This window comes from Trichosurus vulpecula, chromosome 2, assembly GCF_011100635.1.
Source record: "Trichosurus vulpecula isolate mTriVul1 chromosome 2, mTriVul1.pri, whole genome shotgun sequence".
Taxonomy (NCBI): Eukaryota; Metazoa; Chordata; class Mammalia; order Diprotodontia; family Phalangeridae; genus Trichosurus; species Trichosurus vulpecula.
This window is the reverse complement of record NC_050574.1, coordinates 60,357,426-60,374,914: the sequence shown is the minus strand read 5'-3', so window position 1 is coordinate 60,374,914 and position 17,489 is coordinate 60,357,426. Positions and strand designations below refer to the sequence as shown.

The window sequence follows — 17,489 nt, the reverse complement described above, 5'->3', positions numbered from 1 at the left end:
GCAGGAAATGCTGAGATAGTGTTTTATGATGATACTGAGAACAGTTTTTCTCAAACTAACAGCGATTGTGGGAAAGTTTAAGTCTTTGGTGTCTAACTTCAGAGACTGAACCTGTGAACTCAAGGGCTTCTTCACTCAGAGACAGAGAAGAGGCTAAGGTTCATTACACAGAATACAGAATATGGTTACGGAATAAAACCACTTGGAGGAAAATCAAATATAAAATGCTCGAGCAACATCTGATTTTGACAGTGACTTCATGGCACCCGAGTGGTGCAGTGGGTAGAGTGCTGGGCCGGTGTCAGGAGCACCTGAGTGCAAATCCAGCCTAAGACATTTACTAACTGTGTGACCCACTGTATGCCTCATTTCCCTCAGCTGTAAGATGATGGTAGTAATAGCTCCTCCTTCCCAGGGTTGTTGTGAGGATTAAAGGCAGTAATTTGTGTACAGCACTTTTCAAACCTTAAAACACTATATAAGTTCTAGCTGTTGTTATTATCATCATCATGCTGGACAAGCATATGGTGGGTACTCAGTACGCATGGTATGGTGTAGTGAAAAGTTATCATTTTAAGGGCTACAGAGGGTTTCCAGGCCCTTTCTCAGGGGCCCTTGTCTCAGCTGTCCTGACTGAACCAGCATTGCCTAAGACTCAAAATCTGATTAGTGGATGGTAGGTGTGATCAACAGGAAACACATTGAGGAAGCCAGTGGTAGGCTGTTCGCTGTACTCCTCTCTGTTCTCCTGCCCCAGCCATCAGGCTCAGCTGCCTGTGTTGTCCTCCTAGGTTTGCCCAACCATCGAACACCATGGGAGTCGGCCCTTCCCTGGGGCTTCCGCCTGTAACTGGCCCCCATCTTGTAGGCTGTGGAGATGTGATGGAAGGCGAGACTCGCCAGGTATGCTGTGTTACCTCAATTCTGCTTCTGTCCCTTCTTCTGGCTGTTGAGAATCCTGTATTTCTCCATTTCTCCCAACATTTCATGTGATGGCAATTTACGTCTAGTTCCCAAATAGGGAAACTGAGTTTATTCTGGTGACAGAGCCCTGAAGATCAGTTGTCTTAGATTCTTCCCCTTTCCCATTAGAAACATCCTTAGAGACGGTTAATGGTTGGTTCCCTTGAATAGGCTAGGCTGTGGGAAAGACTTGGAAAGGCCTCTAGAGGTCAGGCACCAGGGACCTCTTTCAGATCCATTAACCCTTGGTGGGGGGTGGGAGGGAGTGATTTGCAACAGATGTGCTAATGAGAAAGTTCTCTGATCTCATCTTTAGCTGCTTCTAAAAATGGGAGAACAGATGGATCATGGGTGAGACTGCATAGTGCATCTGTCTGACTCTTAGAAGCCAGGTTGGCCCCTCTGAGGTCATTACTGATACATTCTGGCTCCCCATTTCTCCACAGGGGAAGAAATTCTTGCCCTCCTGTCTCAGTACAATCCCCTCCACCATACTGTCCTCGGTCCTCTCCTCTCTCTCTGCTTCTAGCTGCTTCTTCTTGCTTGCTTTATTCTTCTTTTTTCTATCTCTATATTATTTCCCATTCTTTCTCTCTCTCATTCTGATTTCTCCCTCACCATGGATACTCAATTCCTGCGGTGTCTGCTACCTCTTGCTATATAGGATAAATTTGTTGTTTCCTTCTTGTGACCAACCGGCAAAAGCCATCCTAGTAAACTATTAGTCCTACCTCCTGGAGCACTGGGTTCCATTCTTCTGATTGCAGGGACTCAGGCTGTCATGGGGCAGGGAGGGTGCCTGTCCTGAGCAGCCATTGCCTTCTTATCTCCAACAGGGGAGCTTCTTCCGCCTCTTCTACCCCTGCCAAAAAACCGAGGGGGAGATTGAGCAGCCCCTGTGGATCCCCCGATATGAATACTGCGTTGGCCTGGCTGACTTCCTGAACATCAATAAGCGCTGGGGGGGAATGCTGGTGAATGTAGCCATGGGTAAGGGTAGGACTGATCTGCTTCTCCTTCCCCCTTCTCTGCTGCCCAAGAAGTCCCTAAACAGGCATGGTAACTATAAACCAAGGTTGGATTGGATTGTTCCGGTGGGCATTGCTCAAAGAAAGGCCTTGTACCCACTGCTTTTTATGGTAGGCTGACAAGGTAGCCTCCATGTTCTGCTCCCCTGTTTTCCCTTCCTGGGTGACGTGATCTATCCCTAGGAACGCTAATAACCTGGGTCTTTTCTCAGCCCCCATCCTCCCCCTTCACCATACTCAATTCTGCCTTTCTGGATCAGTCCTCTTCTTGTACTGTTCCCACCCTCCCCAAGAGACTGGAGGGATAGTCATGATATAAATGATATGCATCATTGCCTGTTGGGGTCAGGGAGGGCAGTTACTCCCACCCTTATTCACATGGCCCCTGAAGCTGCCAACTCTGGTGTAACGGGGAGTTCCATTTGCTGTGTTTCTCCTAGGATCCTGCCGCCTACCCATCAGCTGGAATGGCCACTTTAAACCACAGGACTCTGGCTACCCACTGATCATCTTCTCCCATGGCTTGGGAGCCTTCAGGTAAGAGCCCTTCTCTGCTTCTCCCATCTCTCACCCAGGAGGGTCACCCTGCCAGAGGGCAGCAGCCAAGCAGAGAACTAGGAGTTTCTTTCCCTTTGCTCTCCTGTCTGTATTGGCTCACATTCCTGTCATTGTCTATACTTTACAGAGCACTTGGCTCATGACCTTGTAAGGCAGGCGCCGCAGTGCAAATGTCCTTATTCCCATTTTAGAGATGAGGAGAATGAAGCCCAGAGAGGTTTTGACTTGCCCATGATTGTGCAGCTGGCAGGTAGTACAGAGACTCCAACTCCTGTCTCTTGACTGCACATGCAGAGCCCCCAGGCAACTATTATACTAAGATTCCCTTTCCATTTGAGATCCTTCTCCATGAAGCCTTTCTGGAGTGACCCAACCCCTTTCCCTACCTCAGATAACTTCTCCTCTAATGCACCAGCATTCACTGAGATATACAGAAGATTTACCTCTAAGGATGTAAGATGGTAGATAGAAATCTAAGATGTACTTGTCAGGCTGTATGGTGCCCTTTGTTTTCTTGGGGGAAAATACCCAAAGATTGCCCTCAATTTGAAAAGCCAGTCATGACTCCTAATACGATTCTTAAACTCTAACTGCCAAATCTTGGTCAGGTATTTCTCTGAATCTTGTGAATTTTCTCCCTCCATTTTTGTTATTAACAGACACCAATCTCGTACTAATCTGTGCTAATCCCTTAGTATTTCATCATTATGGGCACTTCTTCCTCTGACGTAGGCCAAGCCCTGCTTCACTTTTATTGATAAGTCTTCATGAGTTGCTGTGGTCAAAAACTTCATCTCCAGCCTTCAAGGGATGAATTGGGCAAACACACTGTAGATCTCCATGAAGCCCTTCCAGCTTGGTCGGATCTGCCAGGGCTTGCACCCCGTTGGTATAGGTTTTAAAAGACCAGAGGGCTCTCTGTGCCACAATAAGACATTGGAAGAGAACTTTGATGGAGGACCTTTAGGTGGCCAGCTTCTTAAAAGGAAGGATCATGTCTTCTTCCTAATAATCATTCAACTCATTCAGCAAATATATATTAGGTGCCTAGTGTTTACAAGACACTGTCCACCACAGTGAGAGGGATTCAAGCTTGAGTAAAACAGCCTCCCCCCTCAGGGAGCTCCAGTCTAATAGGGGAATTGAGAAATGTGTGTTGGGGAATCCGGTTCTGGGTGGTAAGGGACATACTGTTGTCTTATTATGGGTGATGTATGGGCAGGGGTAAGATGAGCCAGGATCTTTCGGGAAGGCTTCCTTCAGCAGAGAGCATTTGAGCTGGCCCTTGACCAGATGGAGAGGTGGAACTAGAACCCCAGGGTATTTCAGACAGGCATAATTGCATGAGGAGCCAGGGCCTGCGGACTGGAAAGTACCCAGTGTTTTCATGGGATGGTGATTAGCCAGGCTTGCCCAGAGCAGAAGGTTTTTGTGGAAAAATAGGACCATGAGGCTGGCAAAGATGGGAACAGGCTGCAGAATCCTAGATGTGCATAATAAGAATCACTCACGTTTCCATGGCATTTTAAAAAACTACAAAGTGCTTTCTCACAGAAGCGCTGCGAGGTGAGTGGTGTACATATCATTCCCATTTTACAGAAGGTGAAATCAGGTTGACTAAGTGATTTCCCCAGGGTCCTTCAGTTAGAGCATGCCAGGACTCAATTCCAGATTTTCCAAATCCCTTTTTACAGATGAATCTAAGGGACAGATTGATGACAAGCCCGCTGAGGCCACAAAAGAAGTGGCAGAGGCAGCAATTAAGCTAGGCCTCATGACTGCTGGTCTATTTGGCCTTGTGGAGGGCCCTTGAATGCCAAGCTAAGAAGTGCCCTTCTCCAGTCCCCCAGCATCTGCAGGGTAAATACTGTTGCTTTGAGGATTTCTATCTGACTTTCTAGCTTCTGTAGATCTGATTAGAGATGCTCACTCATGTATGAGTGAGAAGTAATACTCTGATGGGGAAAGATACCGCACGGTGTTGAGGCAGGCATGGGAGGCTTCCCCAGCTTCCTTCCCCTTATTTATCTTCCTCTGCTACCTTTGCCACAGTAACCAAACAGTGGGACTCTTCTTGCCAGCAGTGGTCTCCCCGTGGCTGCCAAATCCTTCCCTGGCCATGGAAGAAGAAAGATCAGAGCCTAGGGGTGAAGAGTGAAGTAAACAAGAACAGGCAACAAGCATTTATTAAGCAATAACTACATGTCCTGCACTGTGCTGAGCCCTGGAAATACAAATACAAAGCAAAAGGAAAGACAGGCCCTGCCCTCAAGGAGCTTCCATTCTAACCAGGGAAGCTACCACAAAATGTAGAGGGAACCAAGGAAGGCACCTGTGTAGGAACATGGAGGGAGGTCTGGACAGAAGGCTGGGACTCATCTGGGCCTTCCTCACCAGTGGGAAAAGGGGCTGAGAGAGGACCCAGCTGAAACATAGCATGGGAGAATGAGAGTGGAGCAAGAAAGGAAAGAAAGCTTCCTTTTCCTGGGAAGTTGTGGGGTAAAGCTGGAAAACCTGTAGAGGGAAATAACCATTTAGGCCCCACTTTCAAGAAGAGCTGCCTGCCCTTGAGGAGTTCCAGAAGAGCCTTTCCGTATGGGCCATTGTCCAGGGGATTCATGGGCAGGTTCAGATGGGACTCTGGGCCAAGGTCCCCACTCAGGTGCTGAGATTCTATAATCAGCAGACGTAAAACGAAGTTGAAGGGAAGGATAAAGTCTGTGATTGTCTGGGCTTAGAGAATGTACTGAGTGAATTCCCCATGGCTTCCTGAAGAAGGTGATCTTGAGCTGGGATTTTAATGAGAATATGGAATAGGTGTTGTAGGCAGGAGGACAGAGCCTGGAAGCAAAGGACCCCACGTGAGTCTTCCACACAGTCAGCCTTTGTGGCCACTTCTGGGACGGGATATCTGGCTTCTGATCAGCCTGTCTGCTCCCTCCTGTATCCTCAGGACCGTGTACTCAGCCTTCTGCATGGAGCTGGCTTCTCGTGGCTTCGTGGTGGCCGTGCCAGAACACAGGTGAGGGATGAACCCTAAGGAGGAAAGGTGACAGCTCTTGGAACTGCTCTCTAGCTTTCTTCTCCAGCCAGGACCTTGGGGGACACAGAAAGAGGCGTGGGCCAAAGTCTAGTCCTGGATCAAGAACTAGAGGGGGAGAGTGGGGCTGAAGAGTGCCTTCTGTCTTCCCCTCCCCTTCCTCCAGACAGCCCTATGTCTTTCAAGGGACAATTCTGCCTCGGCCACCTACTTCTACAAGCATACTACAGGGGAGAGCTGTCCCCAAGCTGGGTCACTGGAGGAGGAGTGGATCGCCTACCGGAAGATAGAGGAAGGGGAGAAAGAATTCCGAATTCGTAACCCCCAGGTGAGTTTGGCAGGGCAGGGTGCCTATTTTGGCTCCTCCCCGAGGCCTGACTTCTCCTCACCCACTCAGAGGTTCTATGGCAGAGGGTCGGAGGTCAGGATTGTGGGAGAGAGCAGTCCTGCAGCACAATGAAGAAACCTTGGTTAGAAGGCCTCATCCTTGTGGTTTTCTGCCCATCCACATTTCTCCAGAACTTTGTTGTTCACAGCGCTCTCACCTCACAATAATCCAAGTATTATTATCCCTCTTTTACAAGAAGAGGAAACTACAGCTCCTGGGGAAGTATCCCGTCCCACACCCCATAACTAGGAAGTGTCCGAGTTAGGATTTGAACACAGGTCCCAGAGCCCCAAGTAGAGGGCTTTTCCCTTATTCTTCCCAATGGCAGTCGACCAGCTACACAAGTGGGAGGCCTGGAGAAGCTCTGGAAACAACTAAGCCCAAAATCATTAACGCTTGACTTGCCAGTACACATTTTACCTTCCTCATCACATTTGGCTCATTATATTCCAGAAAAGTGGGTTTGTAGTCCCTGAGCATGCAGGGGCCTGGAAGGGGGCCCTGCTGGGGGTGTCCAAATTGTCTCCTCGTAGGCATGACTGAGACTTGGCTTCGAGCAGGGGCTGGCAGTCTGTAAAAGAGAGGAACTATGGCACTCAGAGGATACATTCTTGGAGTCACCATAGGCAGAATCCTTATTTTGTATAGCACACACACACACACACACACGTATTCTGCATACATGTATAACACACACATGTACAGTACACATGTACACACATGCACACAATACACCTGCAATACATGTGTGTGCATGTGCACATACGTGTGTAATCATTTACGTATATGTGCATGTTTTCCAGCAAATTAAATTTCTGTATATTTTCTCTTCAGCTGTTGCCAGAGATATTTTTAGTCCACCTCATCCATGCTGGTTTATACATTTTAACATGTTAATTTATAGAAGTGAAAACAATAACAAGCAGTCCTCCTTGATGGGCCCCGAGGAGCCCTCCAGCCTCTGCCATCCATTCCCTCCTCCCCACTTCCATTTCAGCCATCCTAGGTCACACCTTAAGTTATGTAACAGAAAAGCTGCAGCAGCAACAACTTTGTGATCTGCCGTTCCTCAAAGCATTATGGTGACTTTGTCTGAATTCAGACTACAGTGTAGTCTCTCTATGTGGGCACCTTCTGTGAACACCCTGCTCCTACCTCCTGAGCAGCAATGTTCCCTTGCCTGGGGATGGTCCCTTCAGACCTAGGAGTCCTGGAGGTATCCAAGTAAAGGGAAAGGAACACCAAACTTGGAGTTCAGCAGAGACAGGAGAGGGCATTAGAAAGAATACTGAATTTGGTGTCAGAGGCGCTGGGTTCAAATCCCACTTTTATTGCTCACTTTGTATGACCTTGAGCTGGTCACTTCACTTTGAGCTTCTGTCAAAGGAGGTGCTAGATCACCTCTAAGAAAGAACCTCTAAGATCCTTCCAGGCCTAAATCTATGATCCTGTAATACAGGCTAGAATACCAAATCTGACATATACCAGCCATGAGACCAGCATTTTCATAGCACTGCTATGTGCCCACCATACTAAGCCCTTCACTAATGTTAATGATTGCTAACGTTTATATAGCGCTTAATTATGTGTCAGGGACTGTGCTAAATGCTTTATAATTATTATCTCATTTGACCTTTACAGCAATCCTAGGAAGGTAGGCACTCTTACAGATGAGGAAACCAAAGCAAACAGAGGTGACGTGACTTGTCCAGGGTCACACAGCTACTGTGTGTCTGAGGCTGAATTTAAACTCAGGTCTTCCTGACTCCAGGCCCAGTGCTGTGTGTGCTGTGGCACCACCTAGCTCTTTAGCCCCTCTCAGCCCGTGTTTCTTCACCTATCAATGGGGATAATAAAGCTCTATTAGATTGGAAGATGCTTTAAAACCATTAAACTAACGTACAGATGACTGACTCTCGCCTTCTGAGAAGAAGCATGGTGTAGTCGATAGGAAGTTGGGCCTGAAGCCAGGAAGGTGTGGCTTCAGATCTGGCTTTTGATGCATATTGTCCTTTTGACCCTGGACAAGCCACTCATAACCTCTCTGTCCTGTCTGAAATTCTCTGAGACCATAAGTGACACAGAAGGGACTGAGCGCTGGGAGAGGGGGTTCCCTCTGCCAGTGAAATCACAGGGCTAGACTACCCGCTTCTGATCTCTCTTGATCTGGACCAGGGGTCAGCAAACTACGGCTCATGGGCCACATCCAGCAAACCATTCTTGGCTCATGGGCTATGTAGAAACAGGCGGCGGACCGGATTTGGTCCTCAGGCCAGTTTGCTGACCTCTGATCTAAAGTCTTGTAACAGTTTCTTAGCTGACTTTCTCTTCAGACCATCCCCTCTCCCCTTCACCCTTTAGACCACTGCTGGAGTCATATTCCCAACATTCCTAATCATCACCCCTCTACCTTAAAAACCTCCTTTGAATTCCACGTTGCCTACTACATAGAGGAGCGAATAAGTAAGCGTTTTAGGGAGTGCCTACCAAGTGTCCGACGCTGTGATGAGCACTTTACGAGTGCTCTCATTTGGTCCTCACAACTTTGGGAGGTGGGTTTTATTGTTAGGCCCATTTTACAGATGAGGAAACTGAGGCAGGCAGGTGAAGTGACCTGCCCCATGTCACATAGCTAGTAAGGGTCTGAATTCAGGTGTTTCTGATTCCAGGCCCAGGGCTCTACCCACTGTGCCACCTAGCTGTTGAGTAAAGTATAGACTCTGATTCTGGCCCTCCCAACATCAAGGGCCAGCCTGTCTTTCAGCCTTCTCTCCTTTATGTGCTCTTGTCCCATCTTTATCTCCTGCTTTCCCCTTCATGGACTCTAGCCAGACTCTGCCATTCTTCAGCTTCCTTTCTCAGTTGGGCCTCTCCAAACTCATGCTACATCCTCTACATCCTTTGAAATCCCTCCATTCCCTTCAGACCCAAACCAGGCGCCATGTCCTTCACGAAGCCTTCTCTGCCTCCTCTCCTTAGGTGAAAGTGATCTCTCTCTCCTCACATGCCAGATAGCGCTTTGCCTGACTTGCCCTTTGTACTTGTCTCCTTCTCGTTCGCATTGGGCTCATTGGTGCCCAGGTTGAAACTACCCCTTCCCATTAGGTTGAAGTCTCCTGTGTTGTGGACACAATCTTTAATCTTTTTGTCACCACAAGCTCCAAGGACAGAGCCCGACTCATGGCAATCACTTCATAAATGTTTGTTGGATTGAATTAGCACATTAGTACAGTGAAATTATTAGATTAGCTGATCATCACCTCCAGAAGGTAACAGAAGAAAGGCAGGAAGAGCCTACCCTAAGGGAATTCAATCTGAGGCAGAAAAGAGTCGAGCTAGGAAAGGGGAAGCCCAGTAGTAGCAAGCCCAGGAGCCAGGGAGGTGGGTTCATTCACTCAGTAAACAAGCAGTTATTAGTACTTACTGTCCCCCAGGCACTGTGCTAGGTGCTAGGGATTCAAAGACAAAAAATGAAACATTTCCTGCCCCCAAAAGCATGCATTTTATTGGGGAAGGCAGTAAATACATAAATATGGGTAAAATTTCTGAAAAATAATTTTTAGGACACCTGGAGGGAATCTGTGGTGGTTTGGGGGGAAGTAGGTGAATTGTGAAATCCCCTGGCCCACACTGTGCTTCCCTCGAAGCACAGATTTATTGTTAGTCCTGAAGGCCCTTCCTCCTACATTAACGAGAGGAGCTTAGAATATCTTCTCTTCTTCTTTTACCTGTTGAATTCTTGATCATTTCTTCTTGTGTGTACTCAGTTTCCTTGGTCTTAAAGTGAATCCTGCCTCCATGTTGGGCAGGCTCTGCCAGCATCCCCTCCCCCGGGAGGGCAGCCCAGCAGTCACCTCCGGGTGGGGGTGGGATGGGGATGGGAAGCCATCTGTGCTCACAGACCTGCCAAATTTCTTTGCTCAGACATGTATGCAGATTCAATATGCTGCCAATTAGAATATGGCAAATGTGTAGTAGAAGACAAGCCTTGATTCTACCTCTGCAACATTTCTCACATTGGACCTTTTTGCTTTCCTCCCTACTGTTCCCCAAATTCAGGCCTTATCACCTCTTGTCTACTGTTGCAAAAGCCTCCCCACTGGTCTCCCTGCTTCTATACAACCCTCTTCAATCCATCCTCTACACAGACAGACACTAGAACAACCAAATAATGTATGAACCTGTCCCTATTCTGCTCCAGGACCCTCAGAAGGCAATTCATGGCCTTTAGACTAAAATATAAACCCAGGCTGACCTCTTTTGTCCCTTTTACTCTGCTTTCTTTCTTTGTAACTGATCCTTCACCTGGCATTTAAGTCATGTCACTGCCTGACACCTCCTTACCTTCATGAACTTTGTCACATCGTAAAGGGACAAGGAGTATCTTTACACTTTCCATTGCTGGGCTTCCACCACATGCTTCCAGAATCCTTGATGTTCTTCAAGGCCTTCCTCAACTGCCTGGGAAAATCTTCAGCTCTGTGAAATTGTCTTTGATCCCTCTACTTAGTGTTGTCCCTCTCCCTCAGTTTGCCTTGTACTATGCTTATTTATGTACATTTTGTATCCCCTGGTAGGATGTAAACTCCCTGAGGGCAGGGACATGAGAGGTGGCCTGGCTTAGTGCAGAGGTGTCAAACTCCAGTAAGAAGAGGGCCACTAAATCCATACATAAGGATCCCTGTGGACCACATACTGATTTAGAAAACCACATATTAACATTATGTATGTTCTCTTGTGTTTTTATATTTTGCTAAATATTTCCCAATTATACTTTTAGAGTGTTTTAATCTTATTTTTTCTTAATTACCTGTAAAAACAATTTTTAACATTCAGTTTTTATAATTTTTGAGTTCTGAAGTCTCTCTCTCCTCCCTACCTTTCCCCCTCCTTGAGAAGGCAAGCAATTTGATATGGATTATACATGTACAGTCATGCAAAACACATTTCCATATTAGCTACATTGCAAAAGAAAACACGCAAAAAACCCCATTAAAAACAACCCAAGAAAAATAAAGCAAAAGATGTGTACTTCGATCTGCATTCAGACTCCATCGGTTCCTTCTCTAGATGTGCGTAGCATGTTTCATCATGAGTCCTTCAGAGCTGTCTCGGATCTTTGTATTGCTGAGAATAGTTAAGTCTTTCACAGTTGAGCATCCTTGTGATACTGTCATTACTATGCACAACGTTCTCCTGGTTCTGCTCATTTCACTTTGCATCAGTTCATGTACGTCTTCCCAGGTTTTTCTGAGACCATCCTGCTCCTCATTTCCTATAGCACAGTAGTATTCCATCACAATCATAGACCACAGCTTGTTCAGCCCTTCCCCAGTTGAAGGGCATCCCCTCAGTTTCCAATTCTTTGTCACCACAGAAAGAGCTGCTATACATACTAGTATGTACCTTCTTCATAATAGTTGCTTTCTCCATGTATGGTTGGCTTGAATGGCCTTGAATTTTAATCATATTGCTTCCATAATTTGGAATCTATGGTGAATGCGTCTTGCTGACCATATGAAACTCATACTCCTCCAACTGGATTTCAGGCTCTTCCTGGGCCCTGTTTTACCTTCCCTCTGCACGGATACGTCTTTGGGTAACATTGATAACTAACCTGTCCAGAGCCCTGTAAGGTTTATGAAGTGCTTTCTTCCCAGAAGCCCTTTGAGATAGAAAAGTGTGGCTCCTGTTCTCACCATTTTGCAGAGGGGAGGAGTAAAATGACTTGGACAAGGTGCCAGGGAGTAAATATCAGAGCCAGGACCCGAATTCAGTCCTTTGATTCCAGGGCCAATGCTCTGGATCACACTGGCTACTGGTACACAATGTCTCAGTGTCTGGGGGAGTCTTGGCCTTCTCAGGCCCCTGGGAATCAAGCCAATGACTTCACTGTGGGGAGGAACATCATATGATGGGCCTTACCAGGAAAATTGCCTATCACAGGTGCATCAGCGAGCTAATGAATGTGTTCAGGTGTTGAGGATCCTGCAGGACATTACCACGGGCCAGAGTGTCTCCAACATCCTGCCTGGTGGGTTGGATCTAAGGACTCTGAAGGTACAGTGACTTTCAATTTACACCAGGGCTATTTCCCATCCTGGAGGGGATATTTGGTGTTAGGTCTTTAATGCCTACTCCCCTTAAAGGCATTGTCCAGAATTCCTCCAAGGAAACATGTCTTGTCAAGGCAACAAGCATTTATTAAGCATCTACCATAAGGTACTGTGCAAAGTGAGTCCTAGAATCTGAGCTGTAAGGGACTCGAGGAATCTGGTACAATCAGTACTGGAATAGGTATCTTTTTTTGAATATCTCCCAGCAAATGGCCATCCAGGCGTCACTTGGGGTCCTCCAGTAATGGGGAGTTCACTGCCTTATGGGCTGGTGAATTCACTGCTCAGGAAGCAGGCCAGTCTCCTTTTGGGTAGTGCTATTTAGAGTTTGATTCAAAACTTGATTCTTCAGTAATTCAACAAATATTTACAAAACCCATCTGAATGCAGAGCATTGTGCCCGGTGCCAGGGTAGATGCACAGTTTAAACGTAACATAGCCCCAGTCTTCAGGGAGCTCCCACCACAGTAAAAAGATAAGACACAAATACAGATAACCACAGGGCCCAGTTTACATGTGAAGTATGACTGAGAGGCACAGAAAAACTATCACAGGATATCCGAGGGGAACAAAAATGCCCAGAGACCCCTAGAGTGTCTGTTGACTTAGTTAAGGTCTCCTTCCTGTTTGCTAGAAGAGTGGGAGAAGAGAGGCTGGCGTGTGCGTGTGCGCACGCTCGTGTGCATGTATGTGCACATATGTGTATGTGTGTGTATGCATGTGTGTGTGCATGTATATGTGCATGTGTATATGTATGTGTGTGTTGGGGGCAGCTTGGCAAAGTAGTGGCATTGGAGTTGGGCTTTAAAAGATGTGTATGAATTCAGTAGGTGACAAGGGGGAAGAAGAACGTCAACAGCATGGGGAGCAGCATGAGCAAAGGCAAAGGTGGGAGAAGGGAGAGGTAAGGGGGAAGGGAATGAGCATTTCTGGAGCACCTACTGTGTGCCAGGCGCTGTGCTGAGCATTTTCCAAATAGTGTATCATTTTCAGAGTGTGGTCGCTGAGCAGAGTAACAATCTAGTTTGGCTGGAATGTAGGGTACACGAAAGGAATTAATGTGAGGTATGGTCAGAAGGGCTACTAGATTGTGGAAGCCTGGAATACTAAACAAAATAGGCTGAGGCAAGGTCCAAGGGAAACAGGCAGCCTCTGAAGGTTATTGAGCAAGGGAGTGATTTGACTAGACCTTTGACTGAGACCTTTGAGGAGGCTGTTTCACTAGTGTAGGTAGATGGTCATGAGGGCCTGTACTGTGGCAGTGGCAGAAGACCTAGTGTATCTGAGAAATGAGGGCCAGAGAAGAGGCAGCTATAATGTAAAGGTTTTGAACACGGAAGGCTGGATGAATAACGAAAAATATAATAAGCTTCGTTTTGGACATGTTGACTTTGAAGTGCTGGTGGGACATCCACCAGATAGTCTGTTGACTTCAGGAGAAAAGCTTGGACCTCCAGGGTCTGGAGTCATTTGTGTAGAAGTGGCAATTGAAGTTGTGGGAATGTATGCCAAGGAAGAAAGTAGAGAGAGAAGGGCAGATTGTGCAGAACTCTGGAACGCAGCCACCTCAGAGGGTCAGGACGAAGAGCAGGAAACAGAGGAGGAGACATAGAAGGACATCCAGGGGAGTGTGTCCCTTCTGAAGCCAAAGGAGTGATAGGAAGGGGTGATCATTAGCTACAGAAGAGGTCTAGGAGGATGAGGAGTGGAAAAAAATGCCCTTGGATTTGATGATTTAGTAATTGATTACCTTTGAGTAGGATTGCAAGGAGCTGACAAAGTGGGTGGTGAGGAAGTAGATGTATTGGGTGTAAACAACCTTTGCAAGAAATAAGACATTGAAGGGAAGGAGCAAGATGGGAGAGGAGACAGATGGGGTCAAGAAAAGGCAGGGTTTTTTTTCCCTTTTAAATTTATTTATTTTTAGTTTACAACATTCAGTTCGACAAGCTTTTGAGTTCCAAATTTTCTCCCCCTCCTTCTCCCCGCCCAAGATGGCATGCAATCTGATATAGGTTCTACATATACATTCATATTAAACATATTTTCACATTAGTCATGTTGTAAAGAAGAATTATAACCAATGGAATGAGCCATGAGAAAGAAGAAACAAAACAAAAAAGAGAGAGAGAGCAAATAGTTTGCTTCAATCTGCATTCAGACTCCATGATTCTTTCTCTGGATGTGGATCGCTTTTAAGGAAAGGCAGTTTTTAAAATTGGAGAGACATGAGGGTGTGTGTCCACCAATGGGAAGGAGTCAGCGGAGGAGGGTACGTGATAAAGGGAATTACTAATGAAGCAAAGTCTTAAAGGGGGCAGGTGAGAATGAGATTAATGGTGGAGGAAGAGAGGTACCTTCTTTGTTAGCTGGGCAAGTTAATGCTGATAAGTTTGGCGGAATAGAAGAGGGGAATTAAGGATGTTGGATGGTTCCAATTTCTCTTTGTGAATTACAAGTCTAATCATATGCCATGAGACCGTAAGTGTGAGAGAAGGGGCTATAGTTAGAGATTTAAGGAGAAGAGAGAAAGATTTGGAGTGGTCTGTGCCAAGAATGAAATAGGGAGTCAGTAAAAGTAGAACTTTCAGAGAGTCCTTGATATCGAGACAAGATCTGCCTCCCTGTAACTTTCCCTTTTGTCCGTAGTCCTCCCTTCTGGGTCCAACAGGACCAGTGTGATCGCTCTGCCACGTGACTGCCCTTCAGATACATGAAGCTAGAGATAACATCTCAGTTCTGTGAAGTTTGAATTCAGTCGGAGGGCTGCACTTGAAGACCTACAGGGCCACGTGTGGCCTTGAGGCCAAAGGTTTCCCACCCCTGGGCCTCTGCCCTCCTCTGTTAGGAGGTCCTAACAATTAGAGCTACTGAGAAGAGTGGGCTGCTTTGGGAAATTAATAAGTGACATCCTCCTCATTGGATGTGAAGCAGAGGTTTGATACTGTCACTTCTCAGGAATGGAGCAGAAGTGATCACTGTTTAGGTACAAGTTGGAGTGGATATTAGTTGAAGTGCCCTCCCCCTTCTATGCCTATGGCCAGGGCTGCCTCCCCTTCTATTTCTCCCTCCCCATTACCTGGAGAAGAAGGAACACGTTGGCTACTATTGAGCTAAGGCATTTCCTCCTATTCTCAGGGCAGCATCGACTTATCTAGGGTGGCAGTGATGGGACACTCATTTGGAGGGGCCACGGCCATTCTAGCCATGACGAAGGATATCCGTTTTCGGTGAGTTTATCATTGATGTTATTGTCTTGGCATGACTGGAACCAGAGCCTGGAAGGGCCCATAGTAGAAATGAGAGAACTGAACTCTCTAAGTTCTTGGGTGTTTGGGACCATTCTCTTCTTTTTGGACCTCTTTTATGCCCTCCCTTTGAGGCTAATGTTTTCTTTGGCCAGCTTTCCATGGTTCTTGGAGATGCCACAGCGTGTGCCATGACTCAGTCTCCAAGCTATATTGAGCATCCTTTGTGTGACAGATCCAGAGGAAAGGTCCCTCTGGGATTTGCCTTCAAGGAACCTATATTTTGATAAGGAAGTGTAGAATAAAATTGGAGGTGGTTGCCCAACTACAGGTAGGTACAGGTGCCTCTAATTCCCTTTATACAAAGTCTCTTCCCTGCTCCCATTCTGTAAAGGGTAAGCCCTACAGCTACTACCTTGCGGCCCTGGGTTCCAGACCAGCTAGCCACAGTTTCTAGACATGCACTCTCATTCTAGGTGCGCGGTAGCTTTGGACGCCTGGATGTTTCCTCTGGAACACAACTTCTACCCCAAGGCTCGGGGCCCCGTCTTCTTCATCAACAGTGAGAACTTCCAGACAGCTGAGAGCATCGGCCGAATGAAGAAGATCTGCGCCCACCACAGCCAGACCAAGATTATAACCATCCTGTGAGTAATGATCATAATCAAAACCATTCTCCAGCCAGCTCTCTGGGGCCTTCCGTTTTCCTGGGATTTCTTGGAAAGTGTTTGTATCCAGCTCCTAATGAAACTACCTGGGAGCCTCCTGGAACTCTGTAGGATTCATATAAAATTCTGTGCCTGTCCTTGATCAGTATGATGGAAAAAACATTGCACTAAGAATTGGGTTCTAGGCCCAGCTGTGCTGAGGTCACTCTGTGGGCCCCAGTTAGCAATGATTACAATCACAAAAGCTTAGAGTCTAATCTGCCCACCTCAAATAGGATGTGAGAGCTAGAAGACATTACTTTGGATTAGATGACCTCTGGGGTTCCTCTCAGAAGCTGGGTGGCACAGCGGAGAGAGCACCGGGCCTGGAGTCAGGAAGATGAGTCTTCCTGAGTTCAAATCCGGCCTCAGAAGCTGACTAGCTGTGAGATCCTGGGCAAGTCATTTAAGCCTGTTTGCCTCAGTTTCCTCATCTGCAAAATGACCGAAGAAGCAAATGGCAAACCACTCTAGTATCTTTGTCAAGAAAACCCCAAATGGGGTCACAGAGCGCCTGAAAAACAACTGAACTGACAAGATCCCTCTCAGCTCTGATATCTTATGTTTCACATTCTGTGCTGTAAAGTCCCTTCCAATTTAACATTTTGACTCTTAACTATAACTGTAGTATCAGGGCATCTCCCTTGGCATAAGAACTTGGCTACAATTTTTCCATGGCCCCTTACATATAGTGTCTGTAGCTTGTGCCCCTACCCAGGAAAGCTTGGGAACGTCAAGTATGTGGCTGGTTCCTCTTGCACGATCCCTCTGGTTTGTGGCATTGCCCAAAGAAACTGTGGGAATGTCAGTGTCTGGCTCATTTAGCTCAGCTCCCCTGCAAGTCCTCAGGCAGATGTTAGAAGAACAGAATGACCTCATACTTGAGCCCCTCATCCGTGAAGAACATTCTTTTTGCCCTTCCGGAAGACATCAAGCAGCCTTCCCCTCTGGTGGCTGCCACCTTCCCTGGTGACCTCTACAATGTATGTGATTCTCACGGCTAATAAGGGCAAGGTTAGTGGGCTGGCTCATCTTCATGGCTGTCTTGCCATTCCCCATGTGGTTCCCCATTGCACTAATCTCTCCACTTTCAGCAAAGGAAAGCTCTATGGCCTTGCTCCTCTGGGACTGTCATTACTTCAGCATCTGTGTCTAGCACCAGCTCCTTGGTGCACGTGGTTCACTATAGGAGCCCCATGGGTGCTTTGTCCTCCCGTCAGGTCCCCTGTGCCACTTGATGTCTGTCTCTTCTTTCTCTGTCCCTGGGAGCAGCTCTAATTCCTTCTTACTTAGAGGCAGGGACTTTACCTGGATACCCAGTATATAGGATCCCCTCTGCTCAACATTCTGTGAGTCTGTGAACCCCGCTCAGGAGTAGCTGATGTGTCTTCATCTTCAGTCTCGTGCCTTATTAGCTTGCCACTTTCTGAGCATCACCCAG

General features: G+C 46.9%; 1 protein-coding gene across 3 annotated transcripts in view; it reads left to right on the top strand.

Annotated features, from left to right (window-relative positions):
* Positions 1-17,489, top strand: part of PAFAH2 (platelet activating factor acetylhydrolase 2) — a 36,229-nt gene that overhangs the window by 11,395 nt on the left and 7,345 nt on the right. For all 3 annotated transcript variants that reach the window (XM_036745480.1, XM_036745481.1, XM_036745482.1), the window contains exons 2-9: positions 792-903; positions 1,800-1,953; positions 2,432-2,528; positions 5,503-5,571; positions 5,776-5,917; positions 11,924-12,037; positions 15,232-15,323; positions 15,818-15,988. In XM_036745480.1, the coding sequence (XP_036601375.1) occupies positions 814-903; positions 1,800-1,953; positions 2,432-2,528; positions 5,503-5,571; positions 5,776-5,917; positions 11,924-12,037; positions 15,232-15,323; positions 15,818-15,988 (929 nt within the window). In that variant the 5' untranslated portion in view covers positions 792-813. The remainder of the gene's footprint in view (positions 1-791; positions 904-1,799; positions 1,954-2,431; positions 2,529-5,502; positions 5,572-5,775; positions 5,918-11,923; positions 12,038-15,231; positions 15,324-15,817; positions 15,989-17,489) is intronic.